Source organism: Chaetodon trifascialis, chromosome 16 (assembly GCF_039877785.1).
Source record: "Chaetodon trifascialis isolate fChaTrf1 chromosome 16, fChaTrf1.hap1, whole genome shotgun sequence".
NCBI classification, from domain to species: Eukaryota; Metazoa; Chordata; class Actinopteri; order Chaetodontiformes; family Chaetodontidae; genus Chaetodon; species Chaetodon trifascialis.
The window spans coordinates 25,310,921-25,326,314 of NC_092071.1; the positions used below are offsets into that span (position 1 = coordinate 25,310,921).

The window sequence follows — 15,394 nt, forward strand, 5'->3', positions numbered from 1 at the left end:
ATTGTTGTATTTGTTACAGTTTTCACACTGACCTTGTACAATGAGGGAAAGAGCCACAGTAAAGAGCAACTAAAGCTTACTATGACTCACGTCTTCATTTATAAGGAAGAGTTTAACTAGTTGTATGGCTGCAGTTGCTACACTGCAGTGAGGACATCATAAGGTGTTTGTGTACATTTGTTCCAATTGTACAGGAACAATCTGCACATTTTAACCAGAACACCAAAATGCAGGATCACTGTGAGTGTAATCTATAACGACAACGGTCAATACATTAACTGTTTGTGTCCTCTTCACTCTTTGTGCACTGGCAACCTAACCTAACCTAACCTAACCTAACCTAACCTAACCTAACCTAACCTAACCTAACCTAACCTAACCTAACCAAAACGTCAGCATTCAATATTATCACCTGTTATGTGACAGTATCAACATTTAAGTAAATTATGTAAACTCTACCTTTGCCATCATTTAAAACAACTAACAATAACAATTATTAAGCACAAAGAAGCACCTTTCATACAAGAAGTGCAACTCAGAGTGCTTTATAACAACAAAATCAAATGCTTTACAACAAAGAAATCACATGCACATAAAAACAGGGATGGAAAATTAATGTAAAATAAGATGTAGAATAAAACTGCCTTGAAAATAACAGTAAAAATAAGAATGAAAATACAATAACGAGAATGCATAACATGAGATGGAAAGTAAAACCCAATGAATAACAGTAGCAATAAAAAAAAGTTCAATATAGAGTACAGCTAGGCTAAAGGCTAAAGTGAAGGGATCTGTTTTCAGCTTGTTTCATAAATATTTAGCTGGCTTCCCTGACATCTATACATAGTGTGTTCCAGAGCATTAATTTTGTTTTAAAGTGTTGGAGTCTCTGCAACAGGATACCATGGTCAATGGTGTCGAATGCAGCACTAAGATCTAATAAGACTAGTAGCCTGTTGATAAAGACAGCGTGATCATATCTAATAAAAACAAGCCAATTATGGGTAAAACTTCTTTAAGCAGCTTATTTGGATGGGGTCTAGAATACAGGTTAATGATATTGATGACGAAATGACTCAAATTAGTTGAAGGCAGACAGGTGAAAAGCAGTTTAATACAGGTTTAATAACCATTTCTATGATTTCTCTGTTTAAAAATAAACCAGTGCCTATTGAGGGCAGAAGGTGATGCATTCTGTCTCTAACAGTAATAATTTTATCATTAAAGAAACTCATGAAGTCATTACTGTTCAGAGTTAAAGGAATACATGGTTAAACAGAATTATGGCTCTCTGAAGAGAAACCTGGGATTGTTCTTATTTTCCCTTATTAGTGCAGAGTGATAGGCTGCCCTAGCACTGCGGAGGGCTTTTCTGTATGTTTTAAGACTGTCTTGCCAGGCGTTTATTTTAAGTTTGTTTAGTTTGCGGGTCTGGGGGGTATACCATGGAACTAAGCTACTATTTTTTTTCAATCTTCCTTTTTAGAGGGGCAAAAGTGTCATTCACAGTGAACCAGTAACACTACCAAGCAGGTAGTCAGTTTAGGAGGGACAAAAGTTAGCGTCGGAGTCCTCCGATGTATTGAGACATGGCATTGAATTAAATGCTGATGGGACCATATCCTTAAATTTAGCTACAGCACTATCAGATAGGAATCTGGTGTATGAAGTTTTTCCTACTGGTGGCTAGTCTGGTAATATGAATTCAAAAGTTGTTAGATGATGATCCGATAAAAGAGGATTCTGTGAGGAGACTATTTAGCATTTAATTTCAATGCCATAAGTCAGAACAAGGTTGAGAGTATGGTTAAAACAATGAATAGGTTTGTGAAAGAACTAATCTTCTTTTTAATAGCTTTTTTTCTTTTTTTTAATTTTGAATAACTCAAAATACATTTCTTCAGGTTGCATTTTTATACATGAAAGATAACCAGTGCAAATGTAGCACTAATCTCATATAAACAGATAATAAAAATAAATAATACAAAAAAGATGGATAATTGATAATCATTTTCAGCATCTTATTGATATATGACTTTAGTAAAAATGACCTGACATAAATTTAACATGACTAACAGGACAGTCACTTAACTTTATGTTGGCTTCAAATAAGTGTAACTTGCGGCACCCTGATAGCTCTCCTGGTTGAGCGCATGCCCAATGTACCATGGCTGCATCCTTTCCTCAGTAGCACAGGCTCCAATCCAATCTGGAATCCCTTGCTGCAAGTAATTCCTACCTTCCTCCCCCTTTCCTCTCTCTCTCCAGCTGCACTATCAAATAATGGCAAAAAATAACAAAATTAAAAAACAAGAAATGTTTTGTAATCTAGTTTTTAGTTACACACCTCCCATGTTTATTATCGTACAACACTAATAACAGAACAAAAACACTTTACAGATATATACTGTGTATGATCAACATGGATTTAATATTAAAATACTGCAGATATAAAGTTACTGAGATTTCTACTGCTCATTTGAAGAATAATATATGGATGTTTATATAACAAGAGATGCTATGTCTGAAAAGCCTGTTTAAGTGATGAAATGCACTACCTGTGGTGTTCTTCAGAGATGGTAACAAATGTTTAACGTTTAAAACAACACCAGAACTTATAGCACCAGTGCTATGAGCAAAAAAAGTTCATGTACAGTCTTAGAGAACAGATAAAACACATCTGCAGACAGTGCAGACAGCAATCACTCTTTGAAACACTGTAAAGAATTTGGAGACTGTAAGTGCTGTTACATGTGTGCTCGTGATATACTGATGAATAATTCATAAGAGTGAGGAATCTTCATGCAATAAATAAGTTCATAAATAAATAAATAATTTGATGTAAGGTTAAAATTGTGGTGTTAAAATCTGTTGCATAAGAGGTAAAATAATATAATTTACTAAAAATGTTGTAAGCACAAATGCTTCGTTGTTTAAATTTTATGTTTCTTGTCCAGAACCAAGGTTCATTGTTTGTGGCGAACCTACGGTCAACTTTATTGTGGGACTGCATACAACACAAGGCGAACTTCTCATGAGGCCTTGCCTGTTTCTTTTGTTCAAGTCAATGTCTGAAGCCTAAGCAGACAGTAAAGGGACGATAAGTTACTTATAAGACTGTGAAGCATTTTCATGGACTTCAAACTTCTCTTTACAACAAGCGGCCAACAAGGTATTTATTTATTTTGTAAATGTTCTTTATTTCATGTCGGCGCTGAGCATCATTTTATGTTTACTTTTATTTTCATGTCATGGTGCCTTGTAACTCATTTAGATAGTTTGTACTGTTTATTCACGAATATAGTTCTCACGGCGTAAGTGGCATAAGTGGCGTAAGTGTGATGGCATCAAGGAGAGGATGCAGCAGAGATGTGCCCAAGCAATAAACACCCGTTTCAAAGAAACAACCTGTGTCTGTGTTGTTGTGGAGAGAACTACAGAGACTTAATAACAAAAGCACAATTTTTTTTCAAACATTTTGTTTATTTGCCACCAGGTTCCTGTTCTACAGTCCAAAATGTTAAAATTTTCAGCAAACACTCTTGTCCATCTACACATAAGAAAGTTTAATACACATACAAAATATCTCAGCTGACTTTTGTATAATTTTTCCTGTGTACCTCTTAGTACATACACAAAACTCCTTAGTATGTGTGGTATTTGGTTAATAAAAGTGACACAGGTTGACTGGACTGTTTCCTCAGGGGCCATCATTTTTTCGATTTAATTTAAAAAAAAAAAAAAGAAAAATAAGAATCAATACCAGACAAAAATGTCTAAACACAAAACTGCAAACTACCATAGATCATGTTCATGCGTGCCTACAACCTTGCTCGTGATGAAACCTCTACATTTAACTTTTGAACAATACTAAAATAAAGGATCATTGGGCAGCTAAATATGAACAGAAATTAAAACCAATTGAGATATTTACATTGAATAATGAAATTGGTTGATTCAGAAAATGTGGTTACAACACTGAAAGCTCCATGGTCTCACTTATTTGCTAACTTTTGTTGCTGCCTCCATTCTCTACAATCGTGCACTTCAGTGTTGAGGCTTTGAAGACATTGACTCTATAGTACTGAAGCTCTTTAATGCTCTCCGAGATGTCATCCAAGGCTCTGACAGAGAAAACAGAGTTTTAATTACATTCCCTGTATTATGCATATACCTCTTAACATAAGCACAGACCAAACTTGAAGGATTATTCTGAATTTTTATATATTTTCTGCAGGTTTTGGAATCAGTTGTTTTGTTTACTGTATGTTAACAGTTATTTTTCACAATATCACAGGTGAGAAACATGGCCAGACAGCTTTTACACAAAGTCCTGAGTTATTTTATGGTTTAGGTTATTCTGAAGAGAAAAAAAGCTGAACGGTAAAACTATTACCCAAATTATCCATTGTAAACTGATCAGTTTTCAGACCCACTTCCTGCTTGAAATTTGACCTCCTGTACTTAATCTAGTTGAGCAAACCTTTCCTGTACAATAAGGGATTATCAGCGATATTTTGGCTGCACTCACTTTCAGTTTGACTTCCAAATAAAGTGGTATAGATAGTCTGGACAAGACGATGATTTGTTTCCAACATTTGTGATTTTCTCACAGCTCATGTTTTGCCTCCTCTGAATCAGTTGTCATGTCATCATATTCAAATATCTCAGTTACTTTGGGGACAGTGTAACCATAACTGACAGCAACAAAGGCAACAAAACTGCATAAGTAAGACATCAGTTGAAGTAAACCAGAGTCCCTCTTTAAGCAATTATTAGGTTACATGATTATGCTGATGTTTTTTTTTTTCTCACTGTTTACCTGTGGGTCGCTTTCTTGTGAGGCACCATCTTGTATTCTTCTGGAAACCACCGTCTGCAAGTGTGAAAAGTGAGAATTCCATAGTATCTATGATTTCTTCTGACATAATGCAAAGTAGAAATACTTAAATCATGGAGTTACAAAAACTACTCAGTAATAATACAAAAACTGGGCCTTTGACATTCAAAATGTTGAATGGCAGAAAAGCTCATTGGTGAAGCTTTCATTAAGAACAAGGTCTTAATGAGGTAAGCAAGGAAAGTTTCCATTAGGCAATCTAAAAATCTTGTGTTTAGGAGTGTTTCAAAATCATTGCTCCATCTCTGGTGAACACGGAACAGTTGAGACAAATGTGAAAAATTTTCAGATGCTTAATTTCACATACTGATAAAATCTCACCTGAAAAAAAAAAAAAAAACAAGAAAAACAGAGCACTGACAGAACAAGGCTCATTACAATGAATGTCAAATTCTCAGACATTGCAGTCACACAAACACTTGCCTGCAAAGCTCCTTGATGGTGCTAACATCAATTATTCTGTAGTGGAGGTGGTACATAAACTGTGGCATGTACTTGTCCAGGAACCTCTTGTCTGCATGCACAGAGTTACCTGCAGGAAGAGGAGTCAAAGGACATTACTGTAGGATCCAAATAAGTTGAGTAATATCAAGGTTCTGCTACTGGTGCTAAAAACTAACTTACCAGCAAGGGGACACTGGCCAGGTGGGGTGTGCTGTCTGATGAAGGACAGGAACTCATACTCTGCTTGTTCCACTGTGATTTTACTGTCCCGTACAGCCTGGGTCAGTCCTGACTGAGACACAGTTAAACTTTCAATTCACACCTGCTCCTCCACCTCCCAAAAGAAAAGGCTGGAGAAAAGAATAATAATTGGTTGCGTACATCCTGATTGCTTTTGCCTTGAGTGTCATTAAATACACAAAAATACAATACCGTGGCAGTGCCGAAGAATCCTTGATAATGAACCCTAAAATTGGGGTGTGTGTGTTGACGTGTTCGCCCCAACAAACAGAGCATGACAGTCAGATATTAAACAAAGTGCTGATGTCTCCATTCGTCTGCTGTGCCATCGGTGGTTACCATGGCAATTTGTGTGAATGAGTAATGATCGTGGTGGCTTAGTAATTAGCCATCGTAAGTACGAATGGGTGAATGCAGACTTTGAGTGGTTGTCAGATACAGGCCATTTACCGTTTAAATGAATACACTATGTATGATAAACACGAATTAAATATATATATTAAGTTAGATATTAGAGATTTTTAAAGACTTTATTAATCACAATCCACATGCAGAGTTACTGGGGGGAAATTGCACACGTCATGCTGCTCATTTGATATAGTAGTGTTTATATAGTAAGAGATGCTATGTCTGAAAGAAAGCAATGAAATGCGCTACTTATATAGTGCATTTGATATATATTGTTATCATATCTGATATATGATAGAAATAGCTATGTTGTCAACACGGTCCAATTATGAACCTCAAGATTATGAATTAAGATCACTTTGGCTTCAAAGGGGATAAAGGATAATTCCCTGACAAGTGGAACACACTCAACTCAAAATGTCACATAAAACTTTTCTACATGAGACACAGTGCATTTCTTTATTTCAGACTCGGTCAGTCTAACAGAAGCTTTAAGCAAACCTCTGCATATGTCTGAGGCAGAGGTATATATCTACATATACACCGATCAAGCATAACATTATGACCACTGACAGGTTAAGTGAATAACACTGATTATCTCATCATCATGGCACCGGTCAGTGGGTGGGATATATTAGGCAGCAAGTGAACATTTTGTCCTCAAAGTTGATGTGTTAAAAGCAGGAAAATGGGCAAGGATATGGATTTGAGCGAGTTTGACAAGGGCCAAATTGTGATGGCTAGACAACTGGGTCAGAGATCCAAACTGCAGCTCTTGTGTGGTGTTCCCGGTCTGCAGTGGTCGGTATCTATCAAAAGTGGTCCAAGGAAGAAACCACGGTGAACGAGTGACAGGGTCATTGGCAGCCAAGGCTCATTGATGCACGCTGGGAGCAAAGGCTGGCCCGTGTGGTCCGATCCAACAAGCCAATGAGCTACTGTTGCTCAAATTGCCAAAAGTTAATACTGGTTCTGATAGAAAGGAGTCAGAATACACAGTGCATTGCATTTTAGTGTGTATGGGGCTGCATTGCCGCAGACCAGTCAGGGTGCCCATGCTGACCCTTCCACCGCCTAAAACGTGAACAATGGGCACGTGTATGGTGTAAAATCGCTGTCAGAAAGACGTGTCCATAATTTAAGTTTCGTATTTGTAAAGTTAACAATTTGTGTGTCATAAAAGTTGTTTTACACAAAATTCCGCTGTCATATACGTGAGTCTGTGAAATTGGGTTCGGGTTACAAGTGTTTTTATATGAGGATGAGTCTAAAAGCTGTGAGTGCAAAGTCTTGAGAATACAACTCATTTTTCTATGACTATGAAGTCTTCACTGTGGATACGAATTCAAGTTTACGGGTACGACTCAAAAAGTGCTGAAATGACGTCACTGAGGTCACAGTCAAGTCGCAGGGGAAAGTAATCGATTGGTGATTCCTCCAACTGTGCATGCGCATGCCCCAGACGCAAACGTGCAGGGCAACGCCACCATCTCCGAAGAGACTTCACAGGTAATGTCAATAATAACCTGCATAGCTATTATTGATTTCATAAAATCGAACCATTTTATACAATATACATTTCTTGGACTCACATACTTATTGCTTTAGCTTGCAAGCTAAAGATATTTACATGCCGATGAAGCTAGCTTAGTGCTATCGTTACTGGGTGCTATCATTCATAACTTTCGACCAGAGCATTAACAATCAAGCCAGATTTGGGATGAATTAACGTGAACCAGTAACTTTGTGTGAAGTTAACAGGGAAAGAGGGAGAAGGTTGATATGGAGAAATAAACCCGGACATGATGAATCATCCTGCTTATTGCACGGTTTATGAGATTATAAATTTGAGACAATAAGTTACTGGTTCACGTTAACTCATCCCAAATCTGGCTTGATTGTTAATGCTCTGGTTGAAAATTATGAGGACAGTGCATTTTTTGAGGGGTAACATTATATGTTTCATAGCTGTTAAGTGCTAACTAATTAGCACTGGCCCACTTCTAATCCCAGTAACGATAGCACTAAACTAGCTTCATCAGCATGTAAATATCTTTATCTTGCAAGCTAAGGCAAGAAGTATGTGAGTTCAAGAAATGTATATTATATAAAATGGCTTGATTTTATGAAATAAATAATGGCCATGCACGTTATTATTTACGTTACCTGTGCAGGGCTCTCAAGTTTTGAACTGAGTTCAGAGTGAGATTTGGCTGCGGCAGTGAGGGTTGGGGTGGGGACGGGGGTCTGATCTGATAAATGACACATAAATTGGTACAAATAAAAATATTTATTCAATTCAGCAATTTTTAGTGCAAGTGTGTGTGTAACCCCCGCCCCTCCCCATCCTGCACAGTGCATAAAAAAAACACAAAGCGGCTGCCGCTCCATCTCCCAGGCAGGAGACTGCTCTGATCATTCACTTCAAAGAGCGGCTCTATGAGCCGTTTCGTCCGCGACCGACACATCACCACTTCCTCTACCCGTTCTACTGTTTTATAAAATAGTGGCGCAACTTGGTGGGCGTTATCCTGGTAATTTCTCTGTGTGAAAAATACAAGATATGGCATGTGAGCATGTGAATGGGTTGAAGTGCGTGTGTCTCACGCACTTTAGAGCTTTGCCAGTGAAGTCTCTCTAGGGATGGTGGCGTTGCCCTGCACGTTTGCGTCTGGGGCATGCGCATGCACAGTTGGAGGAATCGCCGATCGATTACTTTCCCCTGTGACTTGACTGTGACCTCAGTGACGTCATTTCAGCACTTCGTACCCGTAAACTTGAATTCGTATCCACAGTGAAGACTTCGTAGTTGTAGAAAAATGAGTTGTATTCATAAGAATTTGCACTCACAGCTTTTAGACTCATACTCATATAAAAACACTCGTAACCAGAACCCAATTTCACAGACTCAAGTATATGACAGCGGAATTTTGTGTAAAACAACTTTTATGACACAGAAATTGTTAACTTTACAAATGCGAAACTTAAATTATGGACACGTCTTTTTGACAGCGATCTTACAACATACACGTGAGCATCAGAACTGGACCACGGAGCAATGGAAAAAGGTGGCCTGGTCTGATGAATCACGTTTTCTTTTACATTATGTGGATGGCCGGGTGCGTGTGCATCGCTTACCTGGGGAACACACGGCACCAGGATGACTATGGGAAGAAGGCAAGCCAGCGGAGGCATGTGATGCTTTGGGCAATGTTCTGCTGGGAAACCTTTGGTCCTGCCATCCATGTGGATGTTACTTTCACACGTACCACCTCCCTCATGGCTGTGGCCTCTTTCAGCAGGATAATGCGCCGTGCCACAAAGCAAAAATGGTTCAGGAATGGTTTGACAAGCACAACAACGAGTTTGATGTATTGACTTGGCCCTCCAAATTCCCCTGATCTCAATCCAACCGAACATCTGTGGGATGTGATGGACAAACAATTCCAATCCATGAAGGCCCCACCTCACAACTTACAGGACTTAAAGGATCTGCTGCTAACATCTTGGAGCCAAATACCACAGGACACTTTCAGGGGTCTAGTGGGACCAACACAATATAAGGCAGGTGGTCATAACGTTTTGCTTGATCGCTTATATGCTTCAGACATATGACAGAGGTTTCCCTAAGGCTTCTGTGTATGTGTGTGCGTGCGCGTGCGAGCACACACACACACACACACACACACACACACACACACACACACAAACACACAAACACACACACGCACGCACACAAACACACACACACACGTGTGAAAAAGTGTATGTCCCCTTCCTGATTTCTTATTTTTTGCATGTTTGTCACACTTACATGTTTCAGATCAGCAAACAGATAAAAATATTTGACAAGGATAACACAAGTAAACACAAAATGCAGTTTTTAAACAATGGTGACAATGTTTATTATTAAGGGGGAAAAATATCCAAATCTACACAGCCCTATGTGAAAAGTGACCCCCCCCCCAATTAAAACATAAATAAACTGTGGTTCATCACATCTTTGGAAAGCTGAGTTCAATTTGTCTAGCCACACGCAGGCCTAATAACAGCCACACTTGTTCTCAATCAAGAAATAATTAAATAGGACCTGCCTGACAAAATAATGTAGACCAAAAGATCCTCAAAAGCTAGACTTCATGCTGTGATGCTCTAAATAAATTCAGGAACAAGTGAGAAACAAAGTAATTAAGATCTATCAGTCTGGAAAAAGTTATAAAGGCATTTCTAAAGCTTTGGGACTCCAGCGAACCACAGTGAAAGCCATTATCCACAAATGATGAAAACATAGAACAGTGGTGAACCTTCCCAGGAGTGGCTGACCAGCAAGTCCACCTCTGAATGGCTTAAGAAAAACAAAATGAAGACTTTGGAGTGGCCCATTCAAATTTCTGACCTGAATCCGTTTGAAATGCTGTGGCATGATCTTGAAAAGGCAGTTCATGCTTGCAAACCCTCCAATGTGGTCAAACAGGACCATGTAGGTTTGGATATTTTTTTCACTTAATAATAAACACCTTCATTTCAAGGGCCATTTCAATGCTGCCAGCTGCTGCACTCCTGTTCAGTACTAGACTAGTTTCATAAATTCAGAAATTGTTGTCTCCCATTAGTCGCTTGGAAAAATATGGGAAATAGCATTCATAATCACAGATAATATTTGACTGAAATTTCTCCCATTTGTCCAGGTCATTGAAATCATCCAGAACATATGGACTGGTACCATTTTTTTCCTGACAGAAACTCTGTATGGAATCCGTCTCACTTCAATAGAATGACTTTGAAAACTGTAACAAATTTCATTTGTTTAGGCCTCTACAATGAAGAATTGGCAAATATCACTTTCATGATTCCATGATCCATGTTCTCAGCAATGACCTTGTCATTTCATATTCCTCTATAGCAAAGCTATAGCTGCATATTCAAGCTGCATGCAAAGTTGATATTAGTTGATATTATGCTCTTTGTAGTATTCATTGACATGAATGGCATGCTTTTGCCTTAATAATTATTAATACCAATAAGTAATATATGAAAGTGATCAGGTTGTGATTTGACAGTAGCTGAAGTTATACCTTAAAAAGAAGTGCAGTAGAAGATAATATGCTACTGATACCAGGATAGAAAATGTCTGATTTTTGGGAAAAATGTTAATCCCTCATTTTCAGGTTTGCATCCATATTATTTTATACAGCTAAGTGTCAGACATGTTATTTCCTTCTTTGATTAGATGGTAACACAGCTTCTCATCCATCCAGGTCATGGTACTTTTCAGTGCTTTAAAATGCAACTGGACTTGCTTGACATTGTAGATGACATTTTGCCTCTCATTTGTCTTCTCAGTCCTCTTACAGGATTTTTCACACCTCGAGGAGTTGTTGAGGTCAGATTTGTGTCGCTGATCCACCCAGTTGTGGCAGCCCAACATGACAAAACATTACCAGTGGAAACACTGCTCGTGGTGTTTCACATGATATAGGTCTATGATGACTTTGACTATGAAGACAAAAAAAGGGGGGCATATTTTCAAATCGCACTGGTGCACCAAGATATAAAATGTAATCTCACTGTCACCAAAAATGGTTGCAAAATGTGACCAGTGGTCGCAGTCTAGAGACCCGGTGTACATCCTTAAGGTCTAACAAATGTGTTAAATGTATTTCTGTCCTCAAAAAACATTTGAAAACAGACTTCTTTTGACTATTTTCAATCCAGAATTATTTATATCCATGTTTATTTGCTTATGTGCATTTGCTTCCACATTACAGCCACTTGTAAATAAGTGGAATAGTGTAAAAATATTGGTGGGAATGTGTATTGCAACACTAAATCACTCTACATACATCTATATCTCTGTGTGTGTGTGTGTGTGTGTGTGTGTGTGTGTGTGTGTGTGTGTGTGTGTGTGTGTGTGTGTGTGTGTGTGTGTGTGTGCTGAGAAATTAGCATGCATTAGGGATGCATGGGGGGGGGATCCCTCACTGCTTGTCTGATGCCTGCTCTCTCTCTCACTCCTCTCCCAGTTTGGTGTATTTCAACCAATCCGGAGTTACTGAGAAACTTTGAGACAGTGATGAGTCAAGAAAGTTTTGGTTAGATGTATTGAATGAAGTGTGTTTTACAATGATAAAATTACTGTTTCTGTGAGTGGACTGTTTCTGTGAGTGGATGTAATGGCTTGTTTTTTGGTTCAACAGAAAAGGATACTTTTTAACAAAAAGGTATCTCTTCAAGGATCCTTTCAGACATGCAGTGCTAATTTAAAGGAGAGGGGGAAAAAGTAACATTTATCATCACAAAAAATAAACAATCCCTTGTCATTCAGTTGTTTCAGCTTCCCTAGTTGGGACTGTGGATTCACCCTGTAATAGAACATGATTGTGTCACTGCTCTCTGCTGTCATAGCTGGTGTTTCCCTTCAGTTGACAATGTCAGAGTACTTGTTTGACATCACTGACTAGGGTGTGACCAAAAGTGCAGGATGGTTGAAATGCAACTCATAGAGACCTGTGCAAATAATCATATGTCCTATGCAATTATCCCTCTATTCTTCTGAGCCCCTAACCACAAAGACAGCTTACCTTTCCATGATGTTCTTTACACCACTCTGACATCCCTTCCAGCAAACTGTCTGGCTGATTAATTATCAAGTTGGGCCCCTGCAGACCAAGAAAAGACTAGTTTAATTCACAAGACACATATAAGACAAGAGGTAGTCCAATTGTGATTACATATTACCTCAGCCAAAATGTTCAGGTCAGAGTCTGTGATAATGCATGCCATTTCAATAATCCGGTCCTTCTCAATGTCCAGACCTGTCATCTAAAGAACACACACAGCACCTTAGTTCCCAAGGTTAGATATCTAACATGTATCTGGCCATCAAAAGCAGCAACCCTTATTCCTTACTTCTTCAACAGCAAGGATGGGTTCACAAAAGCATCAACAAGCAGAGTCTATCACAATAACTGCTGAAAAGTAACAAAAACTTCTTGCATCAAACATGTTTGTATGCAGGCAGACATGCAAACTGCCATTATGGCATTTTTAGGCACAGGAATGAAAAAACAACAAAAATTGTATGTGAATGCAACTCCTACAAACCATTTTGAGCCTACAGTCAGACATAACACTTTGAGCCCACTGTCACATATTACAGTTCACATAATATGATATTCTCACTGATGACTGTAGGCATAGGACTGAAATGAATACAAGCTGATGGACCGTGTGTGTTTTGGCTGCGAGTGCAAAGTTAAAGGTAACTAGACGTGCTGTCTTTGCCTTAAAGATGTTTCATTCATCAGTGAAACGATATGTTTTGCTGGATTGTTTACATATTTTTTCAGTGATAACAGTAATATCATATGAACTGGAATTGGCATGTACAAATGTGGGTTTTTACAAGCACACTTTTAAAAGGCCCGGTATCGCGATGATAATTCTGGGTGTTCACAATATAATGTACATGGCCGGCAACACTACTTTGATTCAAACTACAGTGAACAAAAACAACAAGCTACCGTTGGTGAGAATGCAAAACATGATGCAGCTGTTCTGAAGTCAGGCACCAAGCTCAGCCTGCGCCATGATCAATTTTTGCACACCTGGGTAACACCTACTAGATTGCGCCCATGTTTTTTAATCGTGAACTGCCAGCTTTAACATTGTGTAAGGAAGAATGGGAACGTGAAATCAATAACATTAGACTTGAACTGCACGCCTCTTGTAACAGCTAAAGATGGCTTGAAACGTTACACTTCCGGCTATTTCCTACTTTTTAGCCAAAGCTTACCATTAGTTACAGTCACCAGGCACTTACATGTGATGTATACAAGTCGCAGTTATTTAACTTTATTCCGGGAATCGCAAATTTGACAACTGAAGATCCACATACTTTCATTTGTCAGCTACCATTAGCTTGGTACAGCAATAGCCAACGTTAGCAAACAAGATTTACATGCATAGCGTTACATATGAACATAGAGTAACGTTATAATTAAGTTAACAGTAACCGGCTTTTGCCTTATGACTTACCTCCAGATCCACCCAGACCATCCTCTGGCACATAGCGGTAGACGACATGCTGATTTTTCTGGAGATCTGAACGTCAAAACTGGAACGGAATTTTGAGGTAATGTCGGGAGGCGTTGCCGGTGCAGTAAATGGATTGATTGCAGAGTTATGTGACAGATTTTTCTGAAAAACACGAATGCTGTGTGGACAATGAGCAACCTCGCTGGACCAGAGGACAAGCCGTCTCTCGCAAAGAAACCGAAACGTATCGAGAGCCCATGCCGAAGTGCGCGAACACACAGGCATCCTGGGGCGACTTCCGATCTGAACTGTCGTAAAAACAATTCAGTAAGCGTTAACGCAGAATGTACATTGATTACGACGATGTGATGTTTTTTTTTTTTTTTTTTTTTGGGTGGTGGGTGGCTGAGAGATGGTATTTATCAGTTTATCTGTGTTAATTTTGACGAAAAAGGGGGGCCATAATAATAAATGTAAATGTAATGATGTAATATTATAAGATGATTCCTAGAATGAAATTCACAGGTTACCCAGCAGTATAGTGAAAGAATAGCTCCACATTTACCATTTAATTAACGTATGTATTAATATATCAATAATTATGGCTTAATATAATACACTTTTTGAAATGGACCACTCTGTGAGTAGTTTTTGATTACTTTTACTTTATGTGCAAGTATATTTTGATGCTTATATTTGCAGGATATTTACTTGCAACTGAATATTTCAACACTTGTATTGTTACTTTTGCTGAAGTAAATAAGCCAAGAACTTCACCACTGATTTATGCTATGTATGTATTAATATTTTTCTGGTTTCTTCGTGGTCATAATTACTCACATCCTATTGTTAAGACTTTCATGTAAAAATACAAGTGAATATCAATGAATGCCAGCAACTGCTCCATTTAAGCCAAGAAAGAAGTTTGATCAATAGTGCAAAATAAACTGCATTCAATAAAACATGATATTTTATAGTATGTATCCAGGGAGAGGGTAGACAGGTTTTTCTTGGAATGGGCAGCATTTAAAGAAGCTCATTTGAACTACGACAGGGAGAGGAAGATGGCAGTAAGCAGGCCAGGAAAGGCACACAGGTGTTCAAGATAGCCATTACATTCTTCCACCACAACAGGAAGGAAGAAAAGGAGATCAGGACACCTGGCTGTGTGAACTCAGCGAACTTCACTAGATGGTCACTACTCAAAATGCCTCCAGACACACACTCAAGAATCATCAGCATCCATGTTAATTCACACTACAACACATACACTCACAAGAATCACAGAGTCAAATGCTTATCCATACAGTGACAGCAGAAACATTCAAACTCCACACCACAAGTAATGTGATACAGGTACTTGTT

The 15,394-nt window shown here is 38.5% G+C and overlaps 1 protein-coding gene across 1 annotated transcript; it reads right to left on the reverse strand.

Moving 5' to 3' along the window:
• Positions 1-2,122: 2,122 nt before the first annotated feature.
• On the reverse strand, positions 2,123-14,323 carry smfn (small fragment nuclease). The gene is made up of 8 exons (XM_070983767.1): positions 14,030-14,323; positions 12,731-12,814; positions 12,574-12,651; positions 5,525-5,636; positions 5,324-5,432; positions 4,823-4,876; positions 3,453-4,124; positions 2,123-2,744 (listed from the first exon to the last, which is right to left on the reverse strand). Exons 1-7 carry the CDS (start codon positions 14,312-14,314, stop codon positions 4,007-4,009), a joined length of 840 nt encoding a protein of 279 aa, XP_070839868.1. The 5' UTR covers positions 14,315-14,323; the 3' UTR covers positions 2,123-2,744; positions 3,453-4,006.
• Between the last annotated feature and the right edge of the window lie 1,071 nt (positions 14,324-15,394).

What these genes read in the sequence shown, in the direction of transcription:
- smfn (XM_070983767.1), bottom strand. Translation starts at nt 14,314, where the DNA reads ATGCCTGTGTGTTCGCGCACTTCGGCATGGGCTCTCGATACGTTTCGG. An exon ending in TGGTCTGGGTGGATCTGGAG is followed by an intron (nt 12,815 to 14,029) that starts GTAAGTCATAAG and finishes TGTGTTCTTTAG; the next exon opens with ATGACAGGTCTGGACATTGA. An exon ending in CACAAGAAAGCGACCCACAG is followed by an intron (nt 4,125 to 4,822) that starts GTAAACAGTGAG and finishes TTTCTCTGTCAG; the next exon opens with AGCCTTGGATGACATCTCGG.